This window comes from Giraffa tippelskirchi, chromosome 4 (genome assembly GCF_054371585.1).
Source record: "Giraffa tippelskirchi isolate mGirTip1 chromosome 4, T2T-mGirTip1v1.2.pri, whole genome shotgun sequence".
NCBI lineage: Eukaryota > Metazoa > Chordata > Mammalia > Artiodactyla > Giraffidae > Giraffa > Giraffa tippelskirchi.
The window spans coordinates 139,293,833-139,320,933 of record NC_137278.1 but is presented as its reverse complement, the minus strand read 5'-3'; the positions used below and the strand labels follow the sequence as shown (position 1 = coordinate 139,320,933).

Genomic DNA, 27,101 nt, shown 5'->3' with positions numbered 1-27,101 from the left:
ATATTCCTTTCTATATAGAAATTATATCCTAAACAGTCCTGTTTTATTTTTTTAATATTAATAGGTTTCATATGTTGAAAGTTTTTTTCTCATTTCTGTATTTTAAATAAAGTAAAAAAAAATTCTTTTTGTTCTAATTAAGTGTCCCTTATTTACTTTATCATATATTGAAAACATCAGTCTTTCCTATATCTCTTATCAAAGACCAAAAGCTCTCTCTCTGACCTAAGGCCAGATCACTCAGTTCTTTAATTCTGAAACCAGCCTACTTTCCTTTTTAATGTTCTCACTACATTTTTGTCCTTTAGGAGTCTTCTCCCCAACTAGTTTTATAACAGTATCCCAACTCTAAACACAAGCTAATCTCATCGTTGCTATTAGTCTGAATTAAAATGAAAATAATACACATGAAAAAGTTTAAATTAATAAATCTTGGTACCCAGTTTAGCTTCTGAATTCTCTTGGTAAGAGTTGATGAAAATATGAAGATGAAATAGTAACTTCATTCACATTCCCTACTTCTAGGTAAATCAGCAGATCCAGGTTTCCCTGGATGTAACTGAAGACCTACCAAACTTGTGTATTATTTCCACTACACAGGAATTTCAGTTGGATGCATTTTACTGGATACTTGCCCTGAAAATTTCCCATTGGGGCTTATCCCCACAACTAAAATTAAGCAGCTTTTTTGAGATTTTTTTTTTAAGTATTACTATTTAGCCTTATTTACAGAAGAGATTTGAGGAACTTTAGAACACAAGGAAAAAGGTGAAGATGAAAATTGGAATCTAGAGAAATAGTTGGATCAAAAATAACAAGTCAGAATACAAATACACAGATGATTTGAGTTCTACCTATTAAAAGTAGGCCTGATTTTAATCTGAGATTTCTCACAACTAAAGCAAACACTGAAAACAGTCAGTGATTTGCATTGTTCATAAGAAACATGCAAATTGATTTCTCAGGTTGAAGTAAAGCTCTTCCTGAAATAGTTCTGAATAAAATTTCTCATTTAGATTCTGAGAGATGTAATGTTTCCTCAATATCCTCACAAAAAGGCAACAGGAGATCTCATTCAATGGTTTACTGACTTCTAAAAATTAGAACAGGAAAATAATCATCTCATATTACATAGCTTAAGGTCTAACTTTTGAAAATTCAAGCTAGGGTGATGAAATGGCAGCTGGCTAAGTTATTGGTTAACACCCAACATTATCAGCAGCAAGTATCAAGGTGAGATCCTAATATCTTCAATGTGGACTCACAGTGGGCACTCAAGCCAAGCCTGAATTTTCTAGGAAGGAAAAGAAAGTGGCAAGCACTCCCTCTTCTGTTACTTCTGTACATGTATTTTTATTGTTGAAGTAATGGCATTATATTTACAGATCTCTCCTCTAGTATTAGAGTTCCACATCTTAGTCTTCTTTGAAACCAACCCCCAGACCAGTGCCTAGCACACAAATATACTCAATAAATGCTCGCTGAGTTGAATACCAACATAAAGAAAATTAAGATCGGGAAAATACAGGAAGTAGCAATAAAACAGCTACTATAGCCTACAACTTTCACTGATGGAGGGGAGAGAAATCACCACCGAAAAGCAATTCAGAACATGAAACATGACCCAGAGAACAGAAAGCTTTCAGAGGTCTACTTGATTTTTCTAGCACATATGGACCTGGTCTTATCATGACATTTCATATGCTCCAGAAGTGGCCCATTCTGCAAAAGCAGGAATACCTGCACTGGCTAAATACAAAGCCGTATTAAAAAGTGTAACATTTAGATTATCCAGGCTAGCAGGGCTGTGCATTCAAGACAGTAAAGTGTTCATATAATTCAAGTTAAATCTTCTCTATGATGCTTCTAAAAGTGAACTGGTTTTGAAGAAAACCATTTTATAGCTATTACGCATATTGCTGCTCTCGTAAACACAACTGGAACAATGGCTGCATCATTATGAAGATGATTTATCATGTTTTAAAATTTTTTCCAAGACAAGAGACTTCCCAAGACAAATTCTCCTATTTGTTCTCTTTCTCCCTTCCTAGTGATTCTTCCCTGCTGTCATCAACTGCATTCCAATGTCCTATTTTCTAATTTCTCCTATTTTTGTTTTTTCTCCTTCTGCCTCCCTCATTTTTTCCCATTTCTAGTTTCTTGACTTTGTTATTAGGGGACCTTCTTTTTCATCACCCTCAACAGCCAGGGAATGTTTTTTTCCTTCTGCTTTCACAAAATGATCAGTCACATCGTGTATTCTGTAACCTTCGCTATCTCCTGATTCTGCTCAGCTATTTTGTCACTGATGACTTTTCTACATTTCAGTTGTTCCAGACACCTGAAGGTGCCTGTGGTTGAAGAGAGGAGCCAGTGCTAAGTCAAAGTATTACTCTGTGATTATTCTTAACACACACGTTCACTGTTTTCACTTAATTTTCAAAGTACAGTACAGAAGTTTCTATTAATGGCCCAGTTCCTACTTCAAGTCTTCAAAAGATTTAAGGAAAGAGATAAGTGGCAGACCAAGGAAACAGGTAAAATAACAGTGTCAGTGGAAACTAAAAGTTCTGGACCACTCAGCCTAAATGCATATACTATGAATAAACTATAATATTGTCAGGCAATGAGGACTTTTGTCTAAAAAAAGGTAATAAATATGTCAATTTAGAAAAGCTGAAGTCTTTTCTTTTTAAATGTTTTCACTTTGTCTATAATCACTATAATTTTAGGAAAGCATTTAATAAAAATAAAACCTTTAAGTTATTAAGTCAACTATTTCTGTGTAATATAAAAGGTTTTAAGAATATGTAGTCTTGTACACCTCAAATTATATCTTCACTCTTACTTGTATCAAAATAAGCTAATAAACTCTGAAAAACATCCAAATGCTCTTTTTGTGTAGAATTTGGCTAAAAGAATCCACTATTAAAACCACAAGGTAAGTTGATGAAAGAGAGCTAAATATATACCTTAAGACCAGGCTCTGAATCTTTTTGCCTACTTGAACATTCGAGATAAATATTCATAGAATTGGGGTCTGTCTCCTGGTTTGGAAGTGTATTTGAGGTAGGGTGAAACAAAGGCAGATAAACGTAACTATAATTAACGAAAGGAAAACAAAATGTCAAAGTAGCCAACTCATTTCTCTTGTCTCATAATGCATATCATCAAGTTCTTTAATTATAGAAAGATAGCTCATCTGGGATCAGAGCAAACATCTGGTGTAAAAATTCAACTTAACCTGTAGAACACAATTCCTTTCAGTCATCCAAGAAGGCATGGAAATAATTTTTGTTACCAAAAAAAACCGAAAGGCATTATGTTTCTGTAAATGGGATTTTACCTATAAAGATAGTAAAGGCTCACCTTTACTGAGCATTGGGTATGTATCAGGTAATTATTAAGAACTGTATATGGACTGACATTTAATCCAACAACACTATGAGCTAGACATGATTATCATTATCCCTGTATACCAGAGGGGAAATGACCTGGAGTGACTCACTCAAGCTAACTTGGGTTCTGCAAGAGATTAAAATGCCAGACACCAGTTAGCACTCTTCATTTCCATGCTGCAGTGTCTCCTTACTATTTACAAAGATCACTATGCTCCGTTCAGGTAAAATCCCATCTTCTGTCCGATTATTCTCTCTTGCAGTGCATTTAAAATACATCTAAAAAGTATTTGATCATCATCAGAAGACCCAGTACCTCCAAAGAGTAGTTCTAACTTAAATATTATAATATTTTCCCTATTACAGTTAATACTTGCAATTTTTACTATGTCTAAAAAATGAATATATATGCATATATATAAAACATTTGAAACATGTGAAAAAGAATAAAATTTAAAAATTTCATGTTTTGAAAGAACATACCAGTTATTTGGGGTTCCACTGGAAGTATCTTAAAAACAAAATTCTTTCACTTAACAACACTAAAGAATGAGGTATATAAATGTTTTAATCACAGACTTTTACTGTATGCAATTAACTGTATTTCACAACTTGCATCTTACAAAAAGACAGTACCATTGTGCCTGTAAAAAGTACTGCAATTCAACAAAAAATTACATTACCACATGAAACCACCAAATATCACAACTGTCAGAGTCTACAGTTTCCTTTCTTCAAATGCTATCATGATGTTTTTATGTGATACTTTGTATCCATATTATGATTTAAAGTTCATTTATAGTTCAAAAGCCTCCTACAGGTAAATAGGTATTAAACAAATGGCTAAGAGAAAGCAGGAGACCCTAGAATTTAAGAAGTACTGTGTGGTTTCTAAGTTGGATTTTTAAAGACAACATAAAACACTTTTATTAGTTGTAAACAAAAATGCAAAATCTGTAGTCATAAAAATATTTTATTGGTAAATTTACATAATAATAAGTGGGGCTGTAAATATTTTTTTAATTTTAGGATATTGATAAATGCATAAACTGGCAAGTGTCTCTGAAAATATGGTACTATAATTTTTATAAGAATTGTTATATTTAATAAAAAGGCCAATTAAGCTGATTAAATATTAGTTATTTCCTAGCTCTGTGCAACAGTTCCCATTTGTGTATTAATTAGATTCATACTCCTATGACCCTGGATAAGTCTGGGGCAAGGAAACAGTGATAAAACTATTATTAAGTTAAAGCTTTTCCAAAATTGCAGCTCTTAACATTACAGCTTTCTTTTCTCTTCTGTTTTTGTCAAATGCTTATAATTACTTGAATTTTAATGTTCTATACAATACAGAAAATACCAGTGTTCAATGACAATAGCACTAAACCTGAATTATAAAGCTACATAATCAATGTTTTATTGTTTACTAGTCTGCTAGTAAACATTACAATAAATGAATATCTTGAAAGACAAGCAAACCCCCCCCAAAACAGATAAAACCTAAAACATAATTCAGAAACAATAATTTAGTAAAATGTGTCAAAAACATTGGCAATGGTTCATACAAATTCTTTATTTAATAACAATCTTCCTATTTAACCACACCAAGTACCAGCAGGTGTATTTAAGAGGATAACCATTAAGAAAATTCTGTTGCAGCAATAGTTGATTAAGTTGATCTTTGACTTGTATACATATAACTATTTGTTTCACAATTCTCAAATAATACATATTTAGGCAGCTTGCACTATGTTATAAAAATTTAAATTCGTTACATGCCAATAGTAGAGAATTCAAGAATTATGTGTTAGAATTCACTAAACTAAAAGTGAAAATAGACTTACCAATAACACTGCATAATGAATAACTCAACCACATTTTCATGGCAGCTTTAACTGTGGAGACCAAAACATTAAGTCTGGAAATGTTTGGTAAGCACAGATTGCAATTAAAATCTAACAAATTCTAACAAATTTCTATTTTAATTAAAACGCAAATCATGGATTGTGCATGAATATGTTTGTCATGAAAATGTGGTACTTCTTGGCATAATCTGTGTATTTGCATGGTATGACAGAAGTGACGGAAACTGGAGAAAATAAACTTTAATGAGATTCTCCATTCAGTGATGAGGCTTCTCCTCTGGGTGAAGATGATCTGGACATTCCCCTCTCTGTGTTATCAGAGCTGGAGCCACTCTGACTGTGTTGATCTGCAGAGGCAGCACTAGATGCAGGCGGTGACTTCGTTTTCTCCTTAAAGTCTGTAATAATGACTGTCAGATCTCCAACGGTAACTTCCAAATGTTGAGCACTACTCCGATCCACATTTTTCAATCTTGGCCTAAACACAAAAGATGATAAAATTTTTAACTAGCTTTTCTCTCTACCAAGTCTCTGAGCATGCAGTGCATATTAAGTTAAGTAAAAACGACAAAATAAGTACATCTATCTTTAAAGCTCTATATTCAAGTGTAACTAAACATAAAAATATAATTAAATGCTTGAAATCATTAACATTAATCAAGCCAATCATTCATGGATCTTCCTCAACATGACAAAAAACACTAGGAGTAATGGTCTCCTAATTGTGCTTTTATAACTTTATCGTAATTTTGCAGACGGCTTATCAATTTTACTACAGTAAAGATTTTAGAACAGCAGTCACAGCTGCATCACAGAGGAAGCTGACAGCAGCTAAGGCTGACAGATGGAGGGCTGCCACTCCACTGACGCGCACTTACGATAAGGGCATCATGACTGTCTGCTCTGCCAGGACCCACGACCATTCTGATTGGTTAAAATTCATGCAAATATCTGTTGAGTATTGTGAATATCACTCCTGGCTTTATGAGTGAAAAAGAAATAGTTCAAACACAAGTGTCTTTCCATCTAGTAAAACAAAAACAAAAAGCAGAAAGTGTCCTCACAGTTAAGCCTGTATTTGTGGCCTCTGTATGTAATTTCTAATATATCTTCAACTTGAAAAAATGCTTTCATGACATAGTAAAACAGATGAAATCTTTTATTTCTATATTATATATTTCATATTCTACTTTATATATCAGTGTTAAAAGACAATATTAAATGGTTAATTTTATTATTTCAAAAGTGCCATTAAAACACTCTTCAAATTTACCTGGTTTTCTTATGACTGTTCTTTTTGCTAGTTGTTTCCTTTTCACTTTTTTCTTTTTCTACTTTATCTTTTTTCTCTTTCTTTGACTGTGTAGGAGGTACAAACTGCTGAGTAACCTGCTGTGCAACCAACTGGGAGACAGGTCGAGGTTTCCTGTGTGCATGTTAAAAACAAAGGTTTTTTTATTACTATAATTTAAGAACATGATTTTTTATGAGAATACCTCAAATTATGAGAATAGATATATATTGTGATTTTCACATATAAAAATTTCTCATATGTAATTCAGATATGCAATGTAACAGATATATATATGCATATACACACACACATATACATTATTGTCTTTCCTAGTCAACAAAAATAAAACTATAATAACAGTTAAAAGTTATTGCCCAAGATATATAGTCAAACTATTAAAATATAACTGTCACATAAATCAACATGAAAATTATTTAAAATGTATATCAAACTGTGCTCATGGGGAAGCAAACATATAAACATACATGAGATAATTAAATTAAACTTGAAAGTTTACACTGAAATAAAATCTAAATGTATCCCTCCTCTCTCAGAGAAGGAAATATCTCACCATCTGTGACAGTGGCTATTTTTTTCTTTAAAAATCGTTCGTTTATTCATTCAGTAAATTTTCTCCCTATTGTTAAAGTCTTTAAGGTTCCTTACCTATCTAGCCACAATTTCACTGTGCTTTTTTGATCTTGGAGATCTTCCCAGTCTTTTGAGACTTGCCTAGCTCACTTATTTAAAAAATAAAAAAAAAAAAAGTATTGAGAACCTACTGCAAAACTGTACCGAGAGAGATGAAATGTTGCCTGACTACAGCCTTTGGTACCAGTTGTCACTCTATTAGCCCAGGGTCAAGGATCTCTCCAGCTTTATGGTAGAGTGTGGGTGGCTGAGGTCAAGATTCAAAGTTAACAGTCTCTTAAAATGAGAAAGACTACTAAAGAGGGGAAAAAAGATGGGAGGGACAAAACGGAAAAATAAGATAAAAATAAATCGTAACAGATGGTCTACAAACAACAGTAATCTATTGCCTGGAAAATCCTGACCCTATTTTGGTCAGTAGAGCTTTTAAAATTTTTTTTTCCTCTGTTCTTCTAAAACAAGACAAAGTAGAAACCAAAGAGAAAATGCTGCACAATCTAGCTTTCAAAGCTGCAAGGAGGAATCCTTTGAAGGAGGAAACAGGAAATGAAGTATATAAAACATCTTAATAGATGGATATTGAATTTTGTTTAGAAACTACAGAGTCTGAAGTACAGGTAGGATATCCAGGAAAGATGTCCAGAATACAATTTAAAAAGTAGGGCTGACCCAGATACCAGGGTTAATGATGCATATTAAGAGTTACATATGGGATGACCCAGAGGGATGGGATGGGGAGGGAGGTGGGTGGGGGGTCCAGGAGGGGGAACACATGTAAACTCATGGCTGATTCATGTCAATGTATGGCAAAAACTATTACAATATTGTAAAGTAATTAGCCCCCAACTAAAATAAATAAATTTATAAAAAAAAAAAGTTACATAGATGAAAATATTATTGGCTGATCTTGTTCAGGAAATAAACTTTAAAAGAAAAAGGACTGAAGCAGTGGTTCTCAAATTTAAGGTACATCAGGATTACTAGAAAGTCTTGTTTAGCTTGCTTAGCTCTGCTCCCAGGGTTCTGATTCAGTAGGTCTCAGATGGAGCCCAAAATCTGCATTTTTAATAGCTTCCCAGTTATGCAGAAGCCTCTGGTCCAGCCACCACACTTTGCAAAGAAGCTTGAAGGAGTATAATATATTAACATTACTGCAGCAAAGGGTTTAAGATGGACAGCAGGGAGCAGCAGAGAAATGAAAAAAAGTTATGAAGGAATCTGATAATGCAAAGCTAAGAAGTCTGATTTACTCTTTAAAGATGAGAGATCACTAAAGAAATTCAGATTTGAATTTTACGAAAATGACTGGCAGCAATCTGGAAGAGAAAGGTACTACAGAGACAGGGAAAGCTACTTTAATAGATCAGGCAAAAATAAAAAGGGCTTGAACTAAAAGGAAACAGCTGTGGGGTTATTTAAAGACAGAATGAAGAAGCAGAATCAAGGGGACATGCTGCTGCTGCTGCTAAGTCGCTTCAGTCGTGTCCGACTCTGTGTGACCCCATGGACGGCAGCCTACCAGGCTCCCCCATCCCTGGGATTCTCCAGGCAAGAACACTACAGTGGGTTGCCATTTCCTGTTCCAATGCATGAAAGTGAAAAGTGAAAGTGAAGTCGCTCAGTCGTGCAGACTCTTCACGACCCCGTGGACTGAAGCCTACCAGGCTCTTCCATCCATGGGATTTTCCAGGCAAGAGTACTGGAGTGGGGTGCCATTGCCTTCTCCGCAAGGGGACATGGTAACTAATTAAATGTGCCTTTCTCACTTCTCAACCAACATAATCCCTTAGCAAAACATACAGAAACTCTTGCTTGTTCTCATGTAACCAGTATTCTGTAGATGAAATTAAACAAAAAGTAAAGTCTTAGATGTGGATAAATGCTATGGAAGAAAAAAAAAGTAAGGAACACAGGGAGTTTTAAGGAAGGAGTTGCAATTTTAATTTTACTGTCTCTTTCCTCATCTAAACTCCACAAAGAAAGAGATGGTATCAGTTTTATATACCACTGGATAACTAGCACCTAGCATAGTACTGGAAAATACTAGATACCTAATATTTGTTGAAAAATGAATGAATGATAAAATCAGGTTTAATGAGGAAAGGTTTTTTGCATTTTATTAAAAAATTTTAATTGGAAGACAACTACTTTACAATGTTGTGCTGGTTTCTGTCATACGATGTGAATCAGCTGTAAGTATACATATGTTCCCTCCCTCTTGAACCTCCCTCCCACCCTTCACCCACAAAGATGTTTTTAAAGGAAAGGAATACTGTCTCTATGCTTACTCACAGGATCAACCACTCACTACATAGAAGGAAGCAAGTAGTGAAAGGCAAGAGCAGCAGGAATTAACTTCTCTTTTAATTATTCTAGGGTATGTACAGAGAAAGAAAGTTCAAAGGTGTGGCAGGTTGTGAAAAGATTTGGTTAGACTAATGCCTGGTGAACAGTGAGTCACCTAAAATTGAGAGTCACTCCAAGCTATATAATGCAACTGAGGTGTGGTCATCATTTGTCTCCCAAGGTATTATGGGTCTCTGAATCTCTTCCTGCCGTAACAAATGGAAGTTTGACAACTTCCTTTATTACAGTTTGTACTGTTACTCCCTTAAACCTAAAATTGAATACAAAATGAATTTATAAAATTTTTAAACTGAATTACAATAAATTGCAAAATTTAAATAATTCACATTCTAGAGTAGAAATCCTGATGTTTCCATCAATCAATAAATTTACATTAGTTATTTAGAGGCCATTATCACTAACTTCAGACATATAATCATGTATATTCTCTTTATTTAGTGCTGTTTTTAAGCAAAACTGAATATTTTTCTCGGTTTTTCTGGATTCATTATTAACCTCAATACAATATTTGCCTTAAGATGTAACTGTCTCAATCATGGATTCTCTGATCACGAAGTTTTTAGGAATGAAACTGCTGTGTTGTGGTTAGGTACTGAATATTTTTACAATGCTATCAATCACTCCCCTTCCCCATCAGCATCTGTCTCCAAGTTTGTACATGTTGCTTATGAGACACAGTTCCTCAATCACTCCCACTTTTACGTAAGAAAGAAAGAAAACTAATTCTCAACTTCATGAACCTTACAATAAAACTGTTGCCAAGTCTTCTTCATAGTTAACAAGTTCTCTCTCCAGAATCTTTCTAGAAGCATTTCCCCTTTTTATATGGCCCATAAATCTGAAAATGAAAGTGTATCAGTCAGTAGAACATGATTCTCTCCATAAAACCATGAGGTTGAGTCACATAAATCAATATTTTAAAACAAGTTATGAATCTAGATTTCTTCTAAGTGTCATATTCTCAGAAGTAAGAACAAAAATAATAAATGTATATTCTCCTACAAGGTAAAAACAACACAGAAAGAAAGACTAGCTGGCCTGGTCAGGTCAAAGACTGGAATCGGGAGACAAGCTAGAAGACCATCATATCAAACTAGAGATGATGGTGCTGGTCATGTTGGGTTTGTGGATTTTATAAAATTTAAGAAAAGGTGTCCCTGGGGCAAGTGGAAATGTGAGACTAGTGTTCGCATAAGCAATCAGTAATTTCTGTACTTGGCACTGTCTGTTGTTCATTTTTTGTTAGTTTTTAAGCACCAACGAATTTTCTATAGTTGCTCTCTTCTGCCTCAAAAAACACTATTTTTGTTTTTCAGTAGTTACATCTCCTTCTCTTTTAATCCTAGATTTTCCTAAATGTTTATTAATTCATTCTTTTATTCTTATTTTAATTAGATGGTTGATTTTCACTTAAAAATTACATCTTTGCTCCTCTTTTGTAGGATTATTTGATCTGGTATAACTATGGATGAAAAGAAGCACAAAACATGTGTATACATGTAGCTTAACTACTAAACAAGCTTTCTGCTGCTCTCTAATGGCTGAATGAGTTTTAAAGATCCTTCAATGAAGACAGGAGGAACACAGTTTCTGACGATCTTTTCAGCCTATCATAAACTGACTCACCTTCACCATGCTCTATTCAAAAGAAAGCTCTCCCATCTCTAGGGGTCTTAGGTTTAACTGTGATCCCTTTTCTACTTAGTGAGAAAAATCTAGAGGATAGCAGGGAATTTTAGGGGTGGGAGATAGTTAGGGTATAAGGGGAAGGGTATTTATAAAGTATGCCTTTTTTATGTTCAATAATTTATCATTCATGATTGTTGACAATACACCTACAACCCTGAAGGTTCTATGATCAGGAGGACAAAAAGGTCACCCAGTCAGTAAAATAAGTGCTATCCAGACATATCTCAACTGTACTCTATTATTTACATATGTCACGATTTGATGTAACTTGTAAAATATGGCATTCCAAAATTTTGGGATCTCCATGTGTCCCTATGTATCCATCATATACAGGTCAAAGAGACTGTGTAAAGTTTGACAGGTCTCTTTTGCTTTTGTGTAATCCAAAAATTGATTTCCTGTAACATAAAAAAAGAGGAGGGAACATTTCAACAAACATTTATGGATATCTCCTATTCATAAGAACAAAGTACTTCTAGGAGCTGTTTGACTTCATGTGGGTAGGAGACTGGTTAATGGTGACTTGATATATACCGTTTCTAACTATGTGTCTGCCCTCCACCCCAACCACCCTGCAACAAAAATTCTATGTGCTGAATATCATGAAATAAATATTTTAAGCTTGATTAACCTCATCACAAATTAGCTTTGCCGAGCTGGAGAGGCAACAAATAAATAAGATATAAAGCAATTATTCATTCTTTTCTAAAGGAGGCAGCATTATTCATAGCTGAGAAAGACACAATCTGTTGCAAAACACTAAAATATATATATTGTAAATTGAAGCAATATAATAAATTTAAGTGCGTTAAGAGACTAAACCAAAAATCTAAATCCGTTGCGAGTCTGTTGATACACTGCTAACAAAAGTCCAAAAATATACCCAAGGAAGATTTTATAAACAAGCTCCACTGTTTGACAAATATATTGCACATCCACACGTGTCAGGCACTAGACACGGTGCTGGAGATTCACTGTGAACAAGACAGACACAGTTCTCACCCTCCAAGTGTTTGCTTAATGTATGGGAGAGAAGCCACACAAGGGATAACTAACTAAATAAAAGTAAATTTTGTCAAAAGCACCAAGAAGGAAAAAAGGATGTGCTGTGATTTCAAAAATCAGACCGAGGATTTACTACATGATGGAAGGAACTTTAGTTCATGTTTAAACCATCAGTACACCAAGAAAAGCAGCCATCACCATGGACTGCCACCCTCCTCTTTAAAATCATTTTATGAATAATTTACAGGAGTGAAAACCAAAGGAACAATTTATATTAAAAACTTTAATATTACTAAAAATTTAGTAAGACTTTAAATTGTAGTAACCCAAATTTTTATTCTATTTGAAGGTATACAGATCTGATATAGACTAATGGAACTAATTCCTCATCAGCTTGTTAGGCCTAATCCTAGGAACATATCTCCCTTGTAAATAGTGACTCCTGATCTCAACACATCTCTAATAGACTCTGGCTTCTCTTTGCTTCCACTTCTTGCACTGCATCATCGAAACACTTTTAATCTGAAAGCCTGACAGCTCACAATTTTTTCAAGAGGACAGCCATTTTCTGTGCTCCCAAAACATCACTGTCATTTCTAGACTAGGTATACATTCCGACCCTTCAGCAGCTGTCCACTTACCAATCATATCAAATAAATTTCGGTGCCAAGTATCAAAGATGAAGAAAGAATACTATGACATGTCCTACTGCAAAACAAGATGATTCAGGTTCACTATTGCAAAATATTTCATGACAGAGTCCTTTGGATTGAATGACTATTGTGTGAGGAAACCATATCCCTTTCCGTTCTTAAAAGACTGTTCGGAAAAAAAAAAAAAAAGACTCTTCGTGTAACAATTCTTGAATCTACAGAAAAACTCATCCAGGATTACTGTCATATGAAGACTTGGAGTCAGAGAGCCCAAGCACCATGCAGCCTAACAAGTATGAAGGTAGGGAAGTTACTCTGTTGAAATTCCCTGGATTTCTCCTCCCAGGGTGCAGGGAAGTCCATTCTGTGGCCTGGCCTGCTCCATGTATCTTCCTTTCCAGGCTTTCTAGGGCAGATCTTATTTTTGACAGATCAGTTTTTGAGGCTACAGAGGTTTTGATGAGTGTAGCTTGGGAGCAAAACTATTATGTGAGGGCAGAGGTAGAAAAGGGAAAATGATGACTAAAAAATGTTGCTAGGGCCATGTGCATCTTTTTATTATGTTGGAGAAATACAAATGAAGGATTTGCTACTCTATTTTGAAACTGTAAAAAAAAAAGTGAACTAATAAGCAAAATAAATTAGTAAGCTTTATCATCTTCCTTCTGTGCACGTGAATATTTGGTGCACACTGATCCTGCTGCTTAGTCGATCAGTCATGTCAGACTCTATGCAGCTCCATGGACTGTAGCCTGCCAGGCTCCTCTGTCCATGGGATTTCCCAGGCAAGAATACTGGAGTGGGTTGCCATTTCCTTCTCCAGGGGAATCTTCCTGACCCAGGGATTAAACCCATATCTCCTGTGCGTCTCCGCTCTGCAGGTGGATTTTGTACCACTAGCCACCTGGGAAGCCCTATTTAGTGCATAGAACACATTTATATAACGGGTTACTGAAATTTTTAAAAAGAAACGTACATCACATGTCTGTGGAACCCCTGTAGCAGCTCTGTGGAGTGGTGGTCTTCTACACTCTTTTGCAATGCTGTTGATCCTTTTATAGCTGTGTTCTATCTCCTCACCAATGGGACTCTAATTCTTATGTGGGAAAAGATCACATATTGCCTATTTTTCTATCCCCAACAAATACATATACAGTAGATCTTACAAGTATTAGATGCTTAATAAATATCTCTTAACAGTAGCAATCATAAAAACCTGTTAAATATGATGCATAAATACAACTATAAATTAATTTTGTAAACACTGATTTAACTAGGTGCCAACTTCCAAGAATTCACTTTCTTGAAAAATTTGCTGATGCCATTTTGCTTCTGAGCCATTTACTTCCTTTTTCATGAAAACGGAATGAAAGGTTTAAAGTATGACTGCTTTGCATAAATAGTGACTACTAAATCAAAGGATGAAAGAGTCCTTTCTATGTGGCTTTCCCCACCTCCAATCAATGAAATAATCTACTCTGCTAATACCAGCACTATCTAACTTCTCAGCAAAACTCAATGCTACCTACCCTAGAGATATACAAATGTTTTCTGTTACTGTTTCTACAGTAGATAATCATGCAAATAAAATCTTAACAAAGAATCACAATATATAAAACTGAAAGCAAACTAACGTCTTTTTATATATTTTTGTTTTTTAAATTACAAGTATGATAGCAAGGAGACTTAGAAAATACAGAACATATATTTCCACTATATATTACAATTAATTTTAAGTAAATTAAGATTTTTAGTTGGAGTTTCAATATTAAACTCTCAAAAATTAACAGGATGAATAGACAGAAAAGTAGAAGGGTATAGTAGACCTGAAAAGCACCATGAATCAATTTAACATAATTAAGATTTATACAATTTTCAGACAACAGTAGAATACAAATTCTGTTTAAGTTCCCATAGACTATCAACTAGGAGACACTAGAACACATCCAGGGACATAAAATAAAGTGCAAAAGTTTCATGGTCCAGTAGTGCCCACAGGACTGCACAAGGTCAATCCTCATCCCAATTCCCAAGAAGAGCAGTACTAAAGAATGTTCAAACCACCAGACAATTGCAATCATCTCCCATGCTAGTAAGGTTATGCTCAAACTCCTGCATGCTAGGCTTCACAATTATGTGAACAGAGAACTTCCAGATGTTCAAGCGGGGTTTAGAAAAGGCAGAGAAATCAGAGATCAAATTGCCAATATTTGCTGGATCACAGAGAAAGCAAGGGAATTCCAGAAAAAAATCTACCTGTTTCATTGACAACACTAAAGCGTTTGACTGTATGGATCATAACACATTGTAGAAAACTCTAAAGAGATGGGAATACCAGACCACCTTACCCGTCTGCTGAGAAACCTGTATACTGGTCAAGAAATAACAGTAAGAATCCTGTAGAGAACAACTGACTGGTTCAGGACTAACAAACTAGTACGACAAGGGTGTTTATTGTCACCCTGTTTATTTAACTTATACGGTGAGTGCATCATGAGAAATGCCAGGCTGGATGAGTTATAAGCTGGAATCAAGAATGCCGGGAGAAATACCAACAGCCTCAGATATGTGGATGGTATCACTCTAATGGCAGAAAGCAAAGAGGAACTAGAGTCTCTTGATGTGAAGGAGGAGAGTGAAAAGGCTGGCTTAAAATTCAATGTTAAAAAAACTAAGATCATGACATACAGCCCCATCACTTCAAGGCAAATAAAAGGGGAAAAGGTAGAAGCAGTGACGATTTCCTCTTCTTGGGCTCTATAATCACTGTGGATGGTGACTGCAGCCATGAAATTAGTAGACAACTGCTTCTTGACAGGAAAGCTATTACAAACCTAGACAGTCTGTTAAAAAAGCAAAGACATCACTTTGACAACAAAGGTCTGTATAGTCAAGGCTATGGTCTTTCCAGCAGTCATGTACGGTTGTGAGACCTGGACCATAAAGAAGGTAGAGCGCCAAAGAATTGATGCTTTCAAACTGTGGTGCTCCTTGGACAGCAAGGAGATCAAACCAGTCAATCTTAAAGGAAATCAACCCTGAATAATCATTGAAAGGACTGATGTTGAAGCCGAAGCTCCAATACTTTGGCCACCTAATGAGAATAGTCAGCTCACTGGAAAAGACCATGATGCTGGGAAAGATTGAAGGCAGAAGGAAAAGAGGGTGACAAAGGATGAGATGACTGGATGGCATCACTGATGTAATGGACATGAACTTGGGCAAATTCCAGGAGATGGTGAGGAACAGGGAAGCCTGGTGCACTGCAAAGTCGGACACAACTAGGTGACTGAACAACAAAGGTATTGAAATCACACAGACTCTGTTCTCTTATCACTATGGAATTTTGTTAAAAATCAGTATCAAAAGATATTTGAAAATAACCAATATATTTTCAAGTGCAGTGTGACATTTACCAAGAGAGATCTTTGATTTAGCCACTGAAAGCCTCAATCAAGTTAGGAGACTGAAAAAACAGAGGGTGACTGCAGAGAAGAAAGCATTTAAATGAACAATCAATATCAAAATGAGAAATTTAATGTCCAAGATAACTTAAAATCCCATATATTTGAAAATTAAATGTCCACTTTTAAATGATGGGTATATCTAAGAAGATACAACAAGGAAGATCAGAAAATATTTGTACCATAATAAAAATAAAAAAAGAACTTACCAGAATCTGTTGCATGCACTGGAGATGCACTATGCAACTAAATACAAAGTGGAATCTTGAATAAGGTATGAAAATAAATAATGAACACTAGCATAAGACTTTTTGTAATCTGAACAAAATCTGTACTTTAACAATACTGTATCACATTTAATTTCCTGGTTTTTTACGATATAGTATTTCTTTATATTCTCAGAATTGGATTAGAGGGTTCAAGCCTCATTCAAATTGTCTTTTTCAAAAATCACTAAGATAATAAATTTTCTAAACTTTCAGCAGTAATACTAGATGCCAAAATACATGGAACTATATCAAAGTTCTGAGTAAATATAAATCAGAAATCTATCATTCTGTTCATATTAAGTCAAATAAGTGGAATCAAAATGTCACAAATTTTTTAGCTAGGCAAAAATTCCTAAATTTTATAAAATATATATATTATACATACTCTTTATATTATACATACTATTATATTTACATATGTACACTAAAGCTTTTCTACTATGCTTGATAAAGGATTGAGAAAGAACAACAAGAAAAAAGAGATGGAGAAATTGGAAAACAAACTAAATGAAAAGAGAGCACTGAATATGAAATAGAAAAAGTGAAACATACTAGATAAAAGTAAAAGACCATCATATAGTCCAATTGTTTTTAAACATAGGTGCTCATTAGAAGAAGGCAGTGGCATCCCACTCCAGTACTCTTGCCTGGAAAATCCCATGGATGGAGGAGCCCGGTAGGCTGTAGCCCATGGGGTCGCTAAGAGTCGGACACGACTGAGCGACTTCACTTTCACTTTTCCCTTTCATACATTGGAGAAGGAAATGGCAACCCACTCCAGTGTTCTTGCCTGGAGAGTCCCAGGGACGGAGGAGCCTGGTGGGCTGCCGTCTATGGGGTCGCACAGAATTGGACACAACTGAAGCGACTTAGCAGCAGCAGCAGCAGCTCATTAGAAACACATCTGGAGCTTTGGAGAAAAAAAGCCATACTTGGGCATTTGTATTTGTCAAAAAATTTCAAGATAATTCTGATATGCACCTAAATTTTAAATAGGTTTTTCTATTAAATATAGAATTCTAATTTTTGTTGACCAATCATGATACAATAGTATTAAGCAAATGATAGTAAGAGGGATGGGATGGGGAGGGAAGTGGAAGGGGGTTTCTGGAAGGGGAACACATGTACACCCATGGTGGATTCATGTCAATGTATGGCAAAACCACTACAATATTGTAAAGTTAAAAAATAGATAAATAAACCAATTAAAAAAAAATGTTTATCAGTTTTCACACTCAATAGCCAGACAAAACATGATTAACCTAACAATAGAAAGTAATTACATACAATTTGGGGGGTTAAGTAGAATGATGTGCTAAGTGGAAGTGCAAACATGTACATGTTTTCATCCGCCCAGCCAGTCTATGTCTTTTGGTTGGTGTATTTAATCCATTTACACTTAAGGTAATTATCTTAATTGTTTTGGGTTTATTTTGTGTAAGTCTTTTCCTTCTCTTGTGTTTCCTGTCAGAGAAATTCCCTTAGCATTTGCTGTAAAGCTGGTTTGGTGGTGCTGAATTCTCTTAACTTTTGCTTGTCTGGAAAGCTACTGATTTCTCCATCAAATCTCAATGAGAGTCCTGCTGAGTAGAGTCTTCTTGGTTGTAAGTTCTTCCCTTTCATCACTTCAAATAATCTTGCCACTCCCTTCTGGCTTGTACCCTTGTATGTCATTCGTCATTTTTCCCTCGTTGCTTTTCACATTTTATCTCTGTCTTTAGTTTTCATCAGTTTGATTGTGATGTGTCTCAGCGTGTTCCTCCTTGGGTTTATCCTGCCTGGGACTCTCGTCGGTGTGGAAATCTTGGACTTGGTTGATTATTTCCTTTCGCATGTTAGGGAACTTTTCAGCTATTATCTCTTCAAATATTTTCTTGGATCCTTTCTCTCTCTCTTCTCCTTCTGGGACCCCTAAAATGCAAATGTTGGTGCATTTAATGTTGTCTCAGAGGTCTCTTAGACTGTATTCATTTTCTTTCTTTTTTCAATATTCTGTCCTCCAGGTCACTTATCCATTCTTCTGCCTCAGTTATTCTGTTATTGATTCCTTCTACTGAATTGTTCATCTCTGTTTGTTTGTTCTTTAGTCCTTCTAGGTCTCTGGTAAGCATTTCTTGCATCTTTTCCATTCTTTTTCCAAGATCCTGGATCATCTTCACTATCATTATTTTGAATTCTTTTCCTGGACAGTTGCCTATCTCCACTTCATTTAGTTGCTTTTCTGGGGTTTTATCTTGTCCCTTCATCTGAGACATAACCTGCTACTTTTTCATTCTGATTAACTTTCTGTGACGTGGTTTTTGTTCTAGCCACTGTGGGATTGTGGTTCTTCTTGCTTCTTCTGTCTGCCCTCTGGTGGAGGAGGCTAAGAGGTTTGTGTAAGATTCCTGATGGGAGGGACTAGTGGTGGGAAAAACTGGGTCTTGGTCTGGCAGGCAGGGCCATGCTCAGTAAAACTTTAATCCAATTATCTGCTGATAGGTGGGGTTGTGCTCCCTTCTGGTTAGTTGTTTGGCCTGAGGCGTCTCAGCCCTGGGGTCTATGTGCTCTGTGGTAGGGTTAACTTCTATTTCCAAGAGGGCTTATGCCAAGGAGCACCTCCCAGGATTGCTGCTGCCAGTGCCCCCATCCCAATGGTGAGCCACCAGTGACTCACGCCTCCACAGGAAACCCTCCAACACTAGCAGGTAGGTCTGGTTCAGTCTCCTGTAGAGTCACTGCTCCTTTCCCCTGGACACTCGATGCACACAGGATTTTGTTTGTGCCCTCTAAGAGTGGAATCTCTGTTCCCCCTAGTCTGGTGGAAGTCCTGTAATAAAATCCCATTGGCCTTCAAAGTCACATTCCCTGGGGATTCCCAGTCCCTTTGTCAGATCCCCAGGCTGAGAAGCTTGATGTGGGGCTCAGAACCTTCCCAAACGCAAGAGAACTTCTTTGGTATTACTGTACTCTACTTTGTGGGTCACCCACCTGGCGAGTATGTGATTTGATTTTATTGTGATTGTGCTCCTCCTACTGTCTCGTTGTGGCTTTTTCCTCGCTTTTTGGACATGGGGAATCTTCTTTAGGGGGGTGTTCCGGCAACCTCCTGTCGATGGTTGTTTAACAGCCAGTTGCGATTTTGGTGCTCCCTCAGGAGGAGATGAACACATGTCCTTCTACGCCACCATCTTGAATCAATCTCAAAAGCAAACTAACTTCTACTGAAGTTAATGGGGAGACTCCACAGCCCCCACCTGTTCAGTGCTCACCCTTGCATCTCCCAGTTGACCCTGAGGTACGGCTGTGAGGAAAACAATTCTGTCTGCTGATCCAAGGTATTCACACCAAACCAATTAAACTGAGGTATTCACACCAAACCAATTAAACTGACACCTCAGGTTCAATGCACTTTGTCTTGTCACTTGTCTTAATTTGCTTATAGAATGCAATGTACAGTATCCTTCATCATTTTAAGAATCTATGATGAGTATTTTGAAGAATTTTTATTCCAAGGTTTATATACATTTAATTTTCAACATCAAACATTTCCTCAGAGGCCCAGGACACAATTTTCCCTAAATTCCTGAGAGGTGGTGGCAGGAGAGACTTGATTCCTTGGGAGCTACTGAGACACTCTCTGGTAAGTATAGACAAGATAGATGACTACATCAACTTTATAAAAACTATGCTAGTGTTCCGCAATTAAGTCTTTGAAAAATCACTCAAATAATTAAAGAACATCACAGTCCACTTCATTTGAAAGACTAAAGACATGCTCCAGAGCTATAGACAAGTCATCCTCAACTTTTCCATCCCCTTAGTCAAATTAAAATCAAGTCCTTTCACTTTTCTTTCATTATTATTGGAACAGTTCTCCTCATCATTCACATAAGCACCACTCTGGCCTAAGCCAACAGCCACCTTCTATACTACCTGACTTGACTCCTTGTCTCCTCCCCTCCAATCCAAGGTCACTCTTCCTTACATTCATTCAGTTAACAAATATTAACTAAGCCCTCACATGTTCAAATCACCATTCTAAGTACTGAGGATAGAGTGCTGAACAAAACTTATTATGTTCTCTTTACTTACCATGGACTGACCTTGATTCTCATTTCAGAAAGACAATAGAAGCTATCTGATAGTCTAATTTTCCCTCTCCATATTCCTATTTAAGGTCATGCCTCTGTCTGCCAACAAGATCCCTTCTCCCAGGACACAACTCCTGCTCCCACCATATTTCCTTCTCTATTAAGTTATTCCTGTCAGCATACAAATACGTTATGATACTTCTTACTTGAAAAAGAAAAAAAAAAAAAAAGAAAGCTCATCCCTGCTTCTACATCCCCTTCTAGTCACTAGCTCCATTTCTTTGTTCTCTTTTCCACAGCAAGCATTAAACGATTTGTCTGTACTTAACTTTCCTCCCTTCTCTCATGAGCTCACATCAATCAGGCTTTTGTCCCCACCACTCTACCAAAAGCATTTCTTTCAAGTAAAGTATTTCAATGAGCACTTTACCATGTCCATTAGTCAACTATAGCTCGAATTTCACTCTGTTTCTTCAAGCCATATTTTAGAGTTTATCACACTTTACCTCCTGACGGGAACTATAATTATCTTCAGAAGCCTCTGGAATACCACACTCTTTTTTTTTTTTGGCTTATCGTCTACTCCTCTTTCCAAATTCTAACCTGGAGGGGCCCGGAATCGGCCTTGAGGTCATCTCTTCTATCTACATTAACCTTCTAGGATGGGCTATCCATCGGCTCAACTGAGGGTATCAGCATCTGGGAGCCTTGCAGAAATACAAATTCTCAGAATTTGCCCCAGGAATATGTGTATTTGCTTGCAAACAAAAGCTTGAAAAATGACTATCCTAGGTGACCTCATTCAATACTTGGCTTTAAATACTATCTGTACTGTGGTTCTCAGCCCTGGCTCCACATCAGAATTAACCTGTGATCTTTTTAAAAATAGCTGCACCTAGGAAAAAAGAAGTTAAATTTTGCTAAATTTTCTAAATTGAATAAGATCTGTCAAAATGAAAAATGAAAAAAAATTTTTTAAGAAAAAAATTAGATATTTAAACTGAAATTAATACACTGAGTATTAATTTTAATAATGAAAATAGTGTCTGAAAAACTTCTGGGCATAAAAGTTTTCCTCAAGGACACACATACATCCATGCACACACAAAATCCCTCATGCTGATATATATGAAAAAAATGTGATCCATACAAGCCAGCTATTCCATTCTAAAATATTTATCTAAAGAAGGAAATACATGTCCACACAAAGACTTAGACACAAACGTTCACAGTAGCTTTATTTGCGGTGGCCCCAAACTGAAAACAACCCAAATGTGCATTAACAGCTGAATAAAAAAGAAATTCACTCCATGGAATACTACTCAGTAACAAAAAGGAATTATACTTAAAGGGGTTACACTCAAAACAGTTACACTTAAAACACACAGAAGAGTATATACTGTTAAGATTTCATTTACAGAATCCCAGAAAATGCAAGCTAATCTACACAGAAAGCAGATCAGCTGTTGCCTAGTGACTGCAGATGGGAGGGAGGCATAGTAGGGAAGAACTGAAATAGGATATAAGGAAACTTCTGCTGGTGATGGATGTTTCACTATCATAATTATGGTGATGGTTTCACAGGTATATTCATCTGCCAAAACTTATCAAACTGCACACTTTGCAGTATATTGGGCGTCAAATATGCCTCAATAAAAGTTGTTTAAAAAATGTTTAATCTAACCACTAGCCAAATTAACACAGGAATATCTGAGCCCCACTTCCACATTAAATGTGAATATATAGGGGTGGGACCAAGTTTAGAAATGTTCTGAAAATTCCCAAGCTGATTATAAAGGGCATCCAAGGTTGAAAACTACTGATCTATACAATGATAATCCAAAATTTCTATCACCAGCCTCAATGTCCCCTCTAAACTCCAGTCTTATAAACCAACTACCTACTTAAAGTCTTCACTTGGATGTTTAGCAGCAACTCAAAATAACTTATAATTTTGATTCTTGCCTCCTCCCATTCTTCCATTCTCTGACAGTCTTCCTATCTTAGTAAATACCACTCCATTTTTTTCAGTTTCTCTGACCAGACACTTAGACACAGGATTCATGCCCCACTTTCTCTCATACCCACATCTAATTCACAAGCAATTTCTTTCCACTCTGCCTTCAAACTATATCTAGAATTGGATGATTTCACACTGTTCCCACTGATACTACATGTGCAACAGTTATGAAGATAACTAATGTCCCTGGAAGGAAGACTATGCTCCCTCAAAGCAGCAAGCTGATCCTTCTATGTGTAAATCAAAGTACACCACTCCTATGCCTGAAACAATTCAATGGATTCCTCCTCCCTACCCAAACTCCTTCCCCATGCAAAAAGAATACATGGCAACTGACAAGAAAATCCAAAATTCTTGCTCTAGACTGCAGCCCTACATGAGTTAGTTCCTCTTCCACTTCATCTCCTATACTCTCCCCTCTGAAACCCTCTGTTCTGGAGTCTCAGTTGGTTCAGTTCAGTCATTTAGTCATGTCCGACTCTTTGCGAGCCCATGGACTCCAGCCTTCTCTGTCCATCACCAACTCCCAGAGCTTGCTCAAACTCAAGTCCATCAAGTCGGTGATGTCATTCAACCATCTCGTCCTCTGTCATCCCCTTCTCCTTCTGCCTTCAATCTTTCCTAGAATCAGGGTCTTTTCTAATGAGTCAGTTCTTCACATCAGGTGGCGACAGTATTGAAGCTTCAGCTTCAGTCATCAGTCCTTTCAATGAATGTTCAGGACTGATTTCTTTTAGGATTGATGGGTTGGATCTCCTTGCAGTCCAAGGACTCTCAGGAGTCTTCTTCAATACCACAGTTCAAAAGCATCAATTCTTCAGCACTCAGCTTTCTTTATGGTCCAATACTCACATCCATACATGACTACTCGAAAAACCATAGTTTGACTATATGGATTTTTGTTGGCAAAGTAATGTCTCTGTTTTTTAATATGCTGTCTTAATTGGCTAGGACTGCCATAGCAAATATTGGAGACTGGGTAGCTGAAAAAACAGAAATTTATTTTCTCAAAGTTTTGGAGACAGAAAGTCCAACATCAAGTCTATCAGGATTTAGCTTCTGCTCAGTGCTCCCCCTCCAGGTTTGCAGAGGCCTCCTTGGTGTTGCTCTCATGGCAAACAGGGAGAGAGATTTCTTTTTCCTCTTCTTAAAAGGTCACCAATCCCATCCCATTAGGATCTCATCCTTATGACTTTGGGCTTCCCTGCTGGTTCAGCTGGTAAAAAATCAGCCTGTGACGTGGGAGACCTGAGTTTGATCCCTGGATCGGGAAGATCACCTGGAGAAGGGAGCAGCTACCCATTCCAGTATTCTGGCCTGGAGAATTCCAGAATTCTGGCCTAGTCCAACCCTCACATCCATACATGACTACTGGAAAAACCATAGCCTTGACTAGACGGACCTTTGTTGGCAAAGTAATGTCTCTGCTTTTTAATATGCTATCTAGGTTGGTCATAACATTCCTTCCAAGGAGTTCAGTTCAGTTCACTCACTCAGTCATGTCCGACTCTTTGCGACCCCATGAATCGAAGCACGCCAGGCCTCCCTGTCCATCACCAACTCCTGGAGTTTACCCAAACCCATGTCCATCGAGTCGGTGATGTCATCCAACCATCTCATCCTCTGTCGTCCCCTTCTCCTCCTGCCTCCAATCCTTCCCAGCATTAGGGTCTTTTCCAATGAGTCAACTCTTTGCATGAGATGGCCAAAGTATTGGAGTTTCAGCTTCAACATCAGTCCTTCCAATGAACACCCAGGATTGATCTCCTTTAGGATGAACTGGCTGGATCTTCTTGCAGTCCAAGGGACTCTCAAGAGTCTTCTCCAACACCACAGTTCAAAAGCATCAATTCTTCGGCGCTCAACTTCCTTCACCGTCCAACTCTCATATCCATACATAACTACTGGAAAAAACATAGCCTTGACTAGATGGACCTTTGTTGACAAAGTAATGTCTCTGCTTTTAAAAAATGCTATCTAGGTTGGTCACAACTTTCCTTCCAAAGAGTAAGTGTCTTTTAATTTCATGGCTGCAATCACCATCTGCAGTGATTTTGGAGCCCCCAAAATAAAGTCTGACACTATTTCCACTGCTTCCCCATCTATTTCCCATGAAGTGATGGGACCAGATGCCATGATCTTAGTTTTCTGAATGCTGAGCTTTAAGCCAACTTTTTCACTCTCCTCTTTCACTTTCATCAAGAGGCTCTTTAGTTCTTCTTCACTTTCTGCCATAAGTGTGGTGTCATCTGCATATCTGAGGTTATTGATATTTCTCCCGGCAATCTTGATTTCAGCTGGTGCTTCTTCCAGCCCAGCGTTTCTCATGATGTACTCTGCATATAAGCTAAATAAGCAGGGTGACAATACACGGCCTTGACATACTCCTTTTCCTATTTGGAACCAGTCTGTTGTTTCATGTCCAGTGCTAATTGTTGCTTCCTGACCTGCATACAGGTTTCTCAAGAGGCAGGTCAGGTGGTCTGGTATTCCCATCTCTTTCAGAATTTTCCACAGTTTGTTGTGATCCACACAGTCAAAGACTTTGGCATAGTCAATAAAGTATAAATAGATGTTTTTCTGGAACTCTCTTGCTTTTTTGATGATCCAGCAGATGTTGGCAATTTGGTCTCTGGTTCCTCTACCTTTTCTAAAACCAGCTTGAACATCTGGAAGTTCACGGTTCACGTATTGCTGAAGCCTGGCTTGGAGAATTTTGAGCGTTACTTTACTAGTGTGTGAGATGAGTACAATTGTGCAGTAGTTTGAGCATTCTTTAGCATTGCCTTTCTTTGGGATTGGAACGAAAACACCTTTTCCAGTCCTGTAGCCACTGCTGAGTTTTCCAAATATGATGGCATATTGAGTGCAGCACTTTCACAGCATTATCTTTCAGGATTTGAATTACCTCAACTGGAATTCCATCACCTCCACTAGCTTTGTTCATAGTGATGCTTTCTAAGGCCCATTTGACTTCACATTCCAGGATGTCTGGCTCTAGGCAAGTGATTACACCATCGTGATTATCTGGGTCGTGAAGATCTTTTTTGTATAGTTCTTCTGTGTATTCTTGCCACCTCTTCTTAATATCTTCTGCTTCTGTTAGGTCCATACCATTCCTGTCCTTTATCGAGCCCATCTTTGCATGAAATGTTCCCTTGGTATCTCTAATTTTCTTGAAGAGATCGCTAGTCTTTCCCATTCTGTTGTTTTCCTCTATTTCTTTCCACTGATCACTGAGGAAGGCTTTCTTATCTCTCCTTGCTATTCTTTGGAGCTCTCCATTCAAATGGGAATATCTTTCCTTTTCTCCTTTGCTTTTCACTTCTCTTCTTTTCACTGCTATTTGTAAGGCCTCCTGAGACAGCCATTTTGCCTTTTTGCATTTCTTTTCCATGGGGATGGTCTTAATCCCTGTCTCCTGTACAATGTCAGGAACCTCTGTCCATAGTTCATCAGGCACTCTTCTATCAGATCTAGTCCTGTAAATCTATTTCTCACTTCCACTGTATAATCATAAGGGACTTGATTGAAGTCATACCTGAATGGTCTAGTGGCTTTCCCTACTTTCTTCAATTTAAGTCTGAATTTGGCAATAAGGAGTTCATGATCTAAGCCACAGTCAGCTCCTGGTCTTGTTTTCGCTGACTCTGTATAGCTTCTCCATCTTTGGCTGCAAAGAATATAATCAATCTGATTTCAGTGTTGACCATCTGGTGATGTCCATGTGTAGAGTCTTCTCTTGTGTTATTGGAAGAGGGTGTTTGCTATGACTAGTGCGTTCTCTTAGCAAAACTCTATTAGCCTTTGCCCTGCTTCATTCTGTAAGGCCAAATTTGCCTGTTACTCCAGGTGTTTCTTGACTTCCTACTTTTGCATTCTAGTCCCCTATAATGAAAAGGACATCTTTTTTGTGTGTTAGTTCTAAAAGGTCTTGTAGGTCTTCACAGAACCGTTCAACTTCCGCTTCTTCAGCGTTACTGGTTGGCGCATAGGCTTGGATTACCATGATACTGAATGGTTTGCCTTGGAAACAAACAGAGATCATTCTGTCGTTTTTGAGATTGCATCCAAGTACTATAGCAGGTTTTGAACTCTGGTTGCACAGTAGCCAACACAGGAAATCTTTTACAAATTACAATACTTAGGCCCCACTCAGACTGACTGAATAAAATTCTGCAGGAGTTAAACTTGGTATTTTTCATAGCTCCTCCATTGCTCTTCTTATATAGCCACTACAGAGTAAGATCAAAGTGCTAGCTAAAATGTCAAATTTCTCCAAGTCAGATTCTAGGATCTGTCAAGTGAAGCAAATTACTGCCTTTCACCTTGTACTTCTCTAATGCACCC

General features: G+C 37.1%; 1 protein-coding gene across 10 annotated transcripts in view; it reads right to left on the bottom strand.

Moving 5' to 3' along the window:
- Nucleotides 1–3,948: 3,948 nt before the first annotated feature.
- YAF2 (YY1 associated factor 2) overlaps nt 3,949–27,101 on the bottom strand; it is an 83,907-nt gene continuing 60,754 nt past the window's right edge. For 4 of the 10 annotated variants that reach the window (XR_014083035.1, XR_014083038.1, XM_081593698.1 and 1 more), the window contains 2 exons: nt 6,540–6,692; nt 3,949–5,744 (listed from right to left, as the gene is read on the bottom strand). Coding sequence is in view for 5 of the 10 variants with exons in the window: in XM_081593698.1 (XP_081449824.1) it covers nt 5,507–5,744; nt 6,540–6,692 (391 nt within the window). In the remaining 5 variants the exon portion in view is untranslated. Of the gene's footprint in view, nt 5,745–6,539; nt 6,693–10,323; nt 10,417–11,513; nt 11,666–12,913; nt 13,748–27,101 lie in introns of those variants that run through there. The other 6 variants (XR_014083036.1, XR_014083037.1, XM_081593699.1 and 3 more) reach the window with 5 other exon arrangements.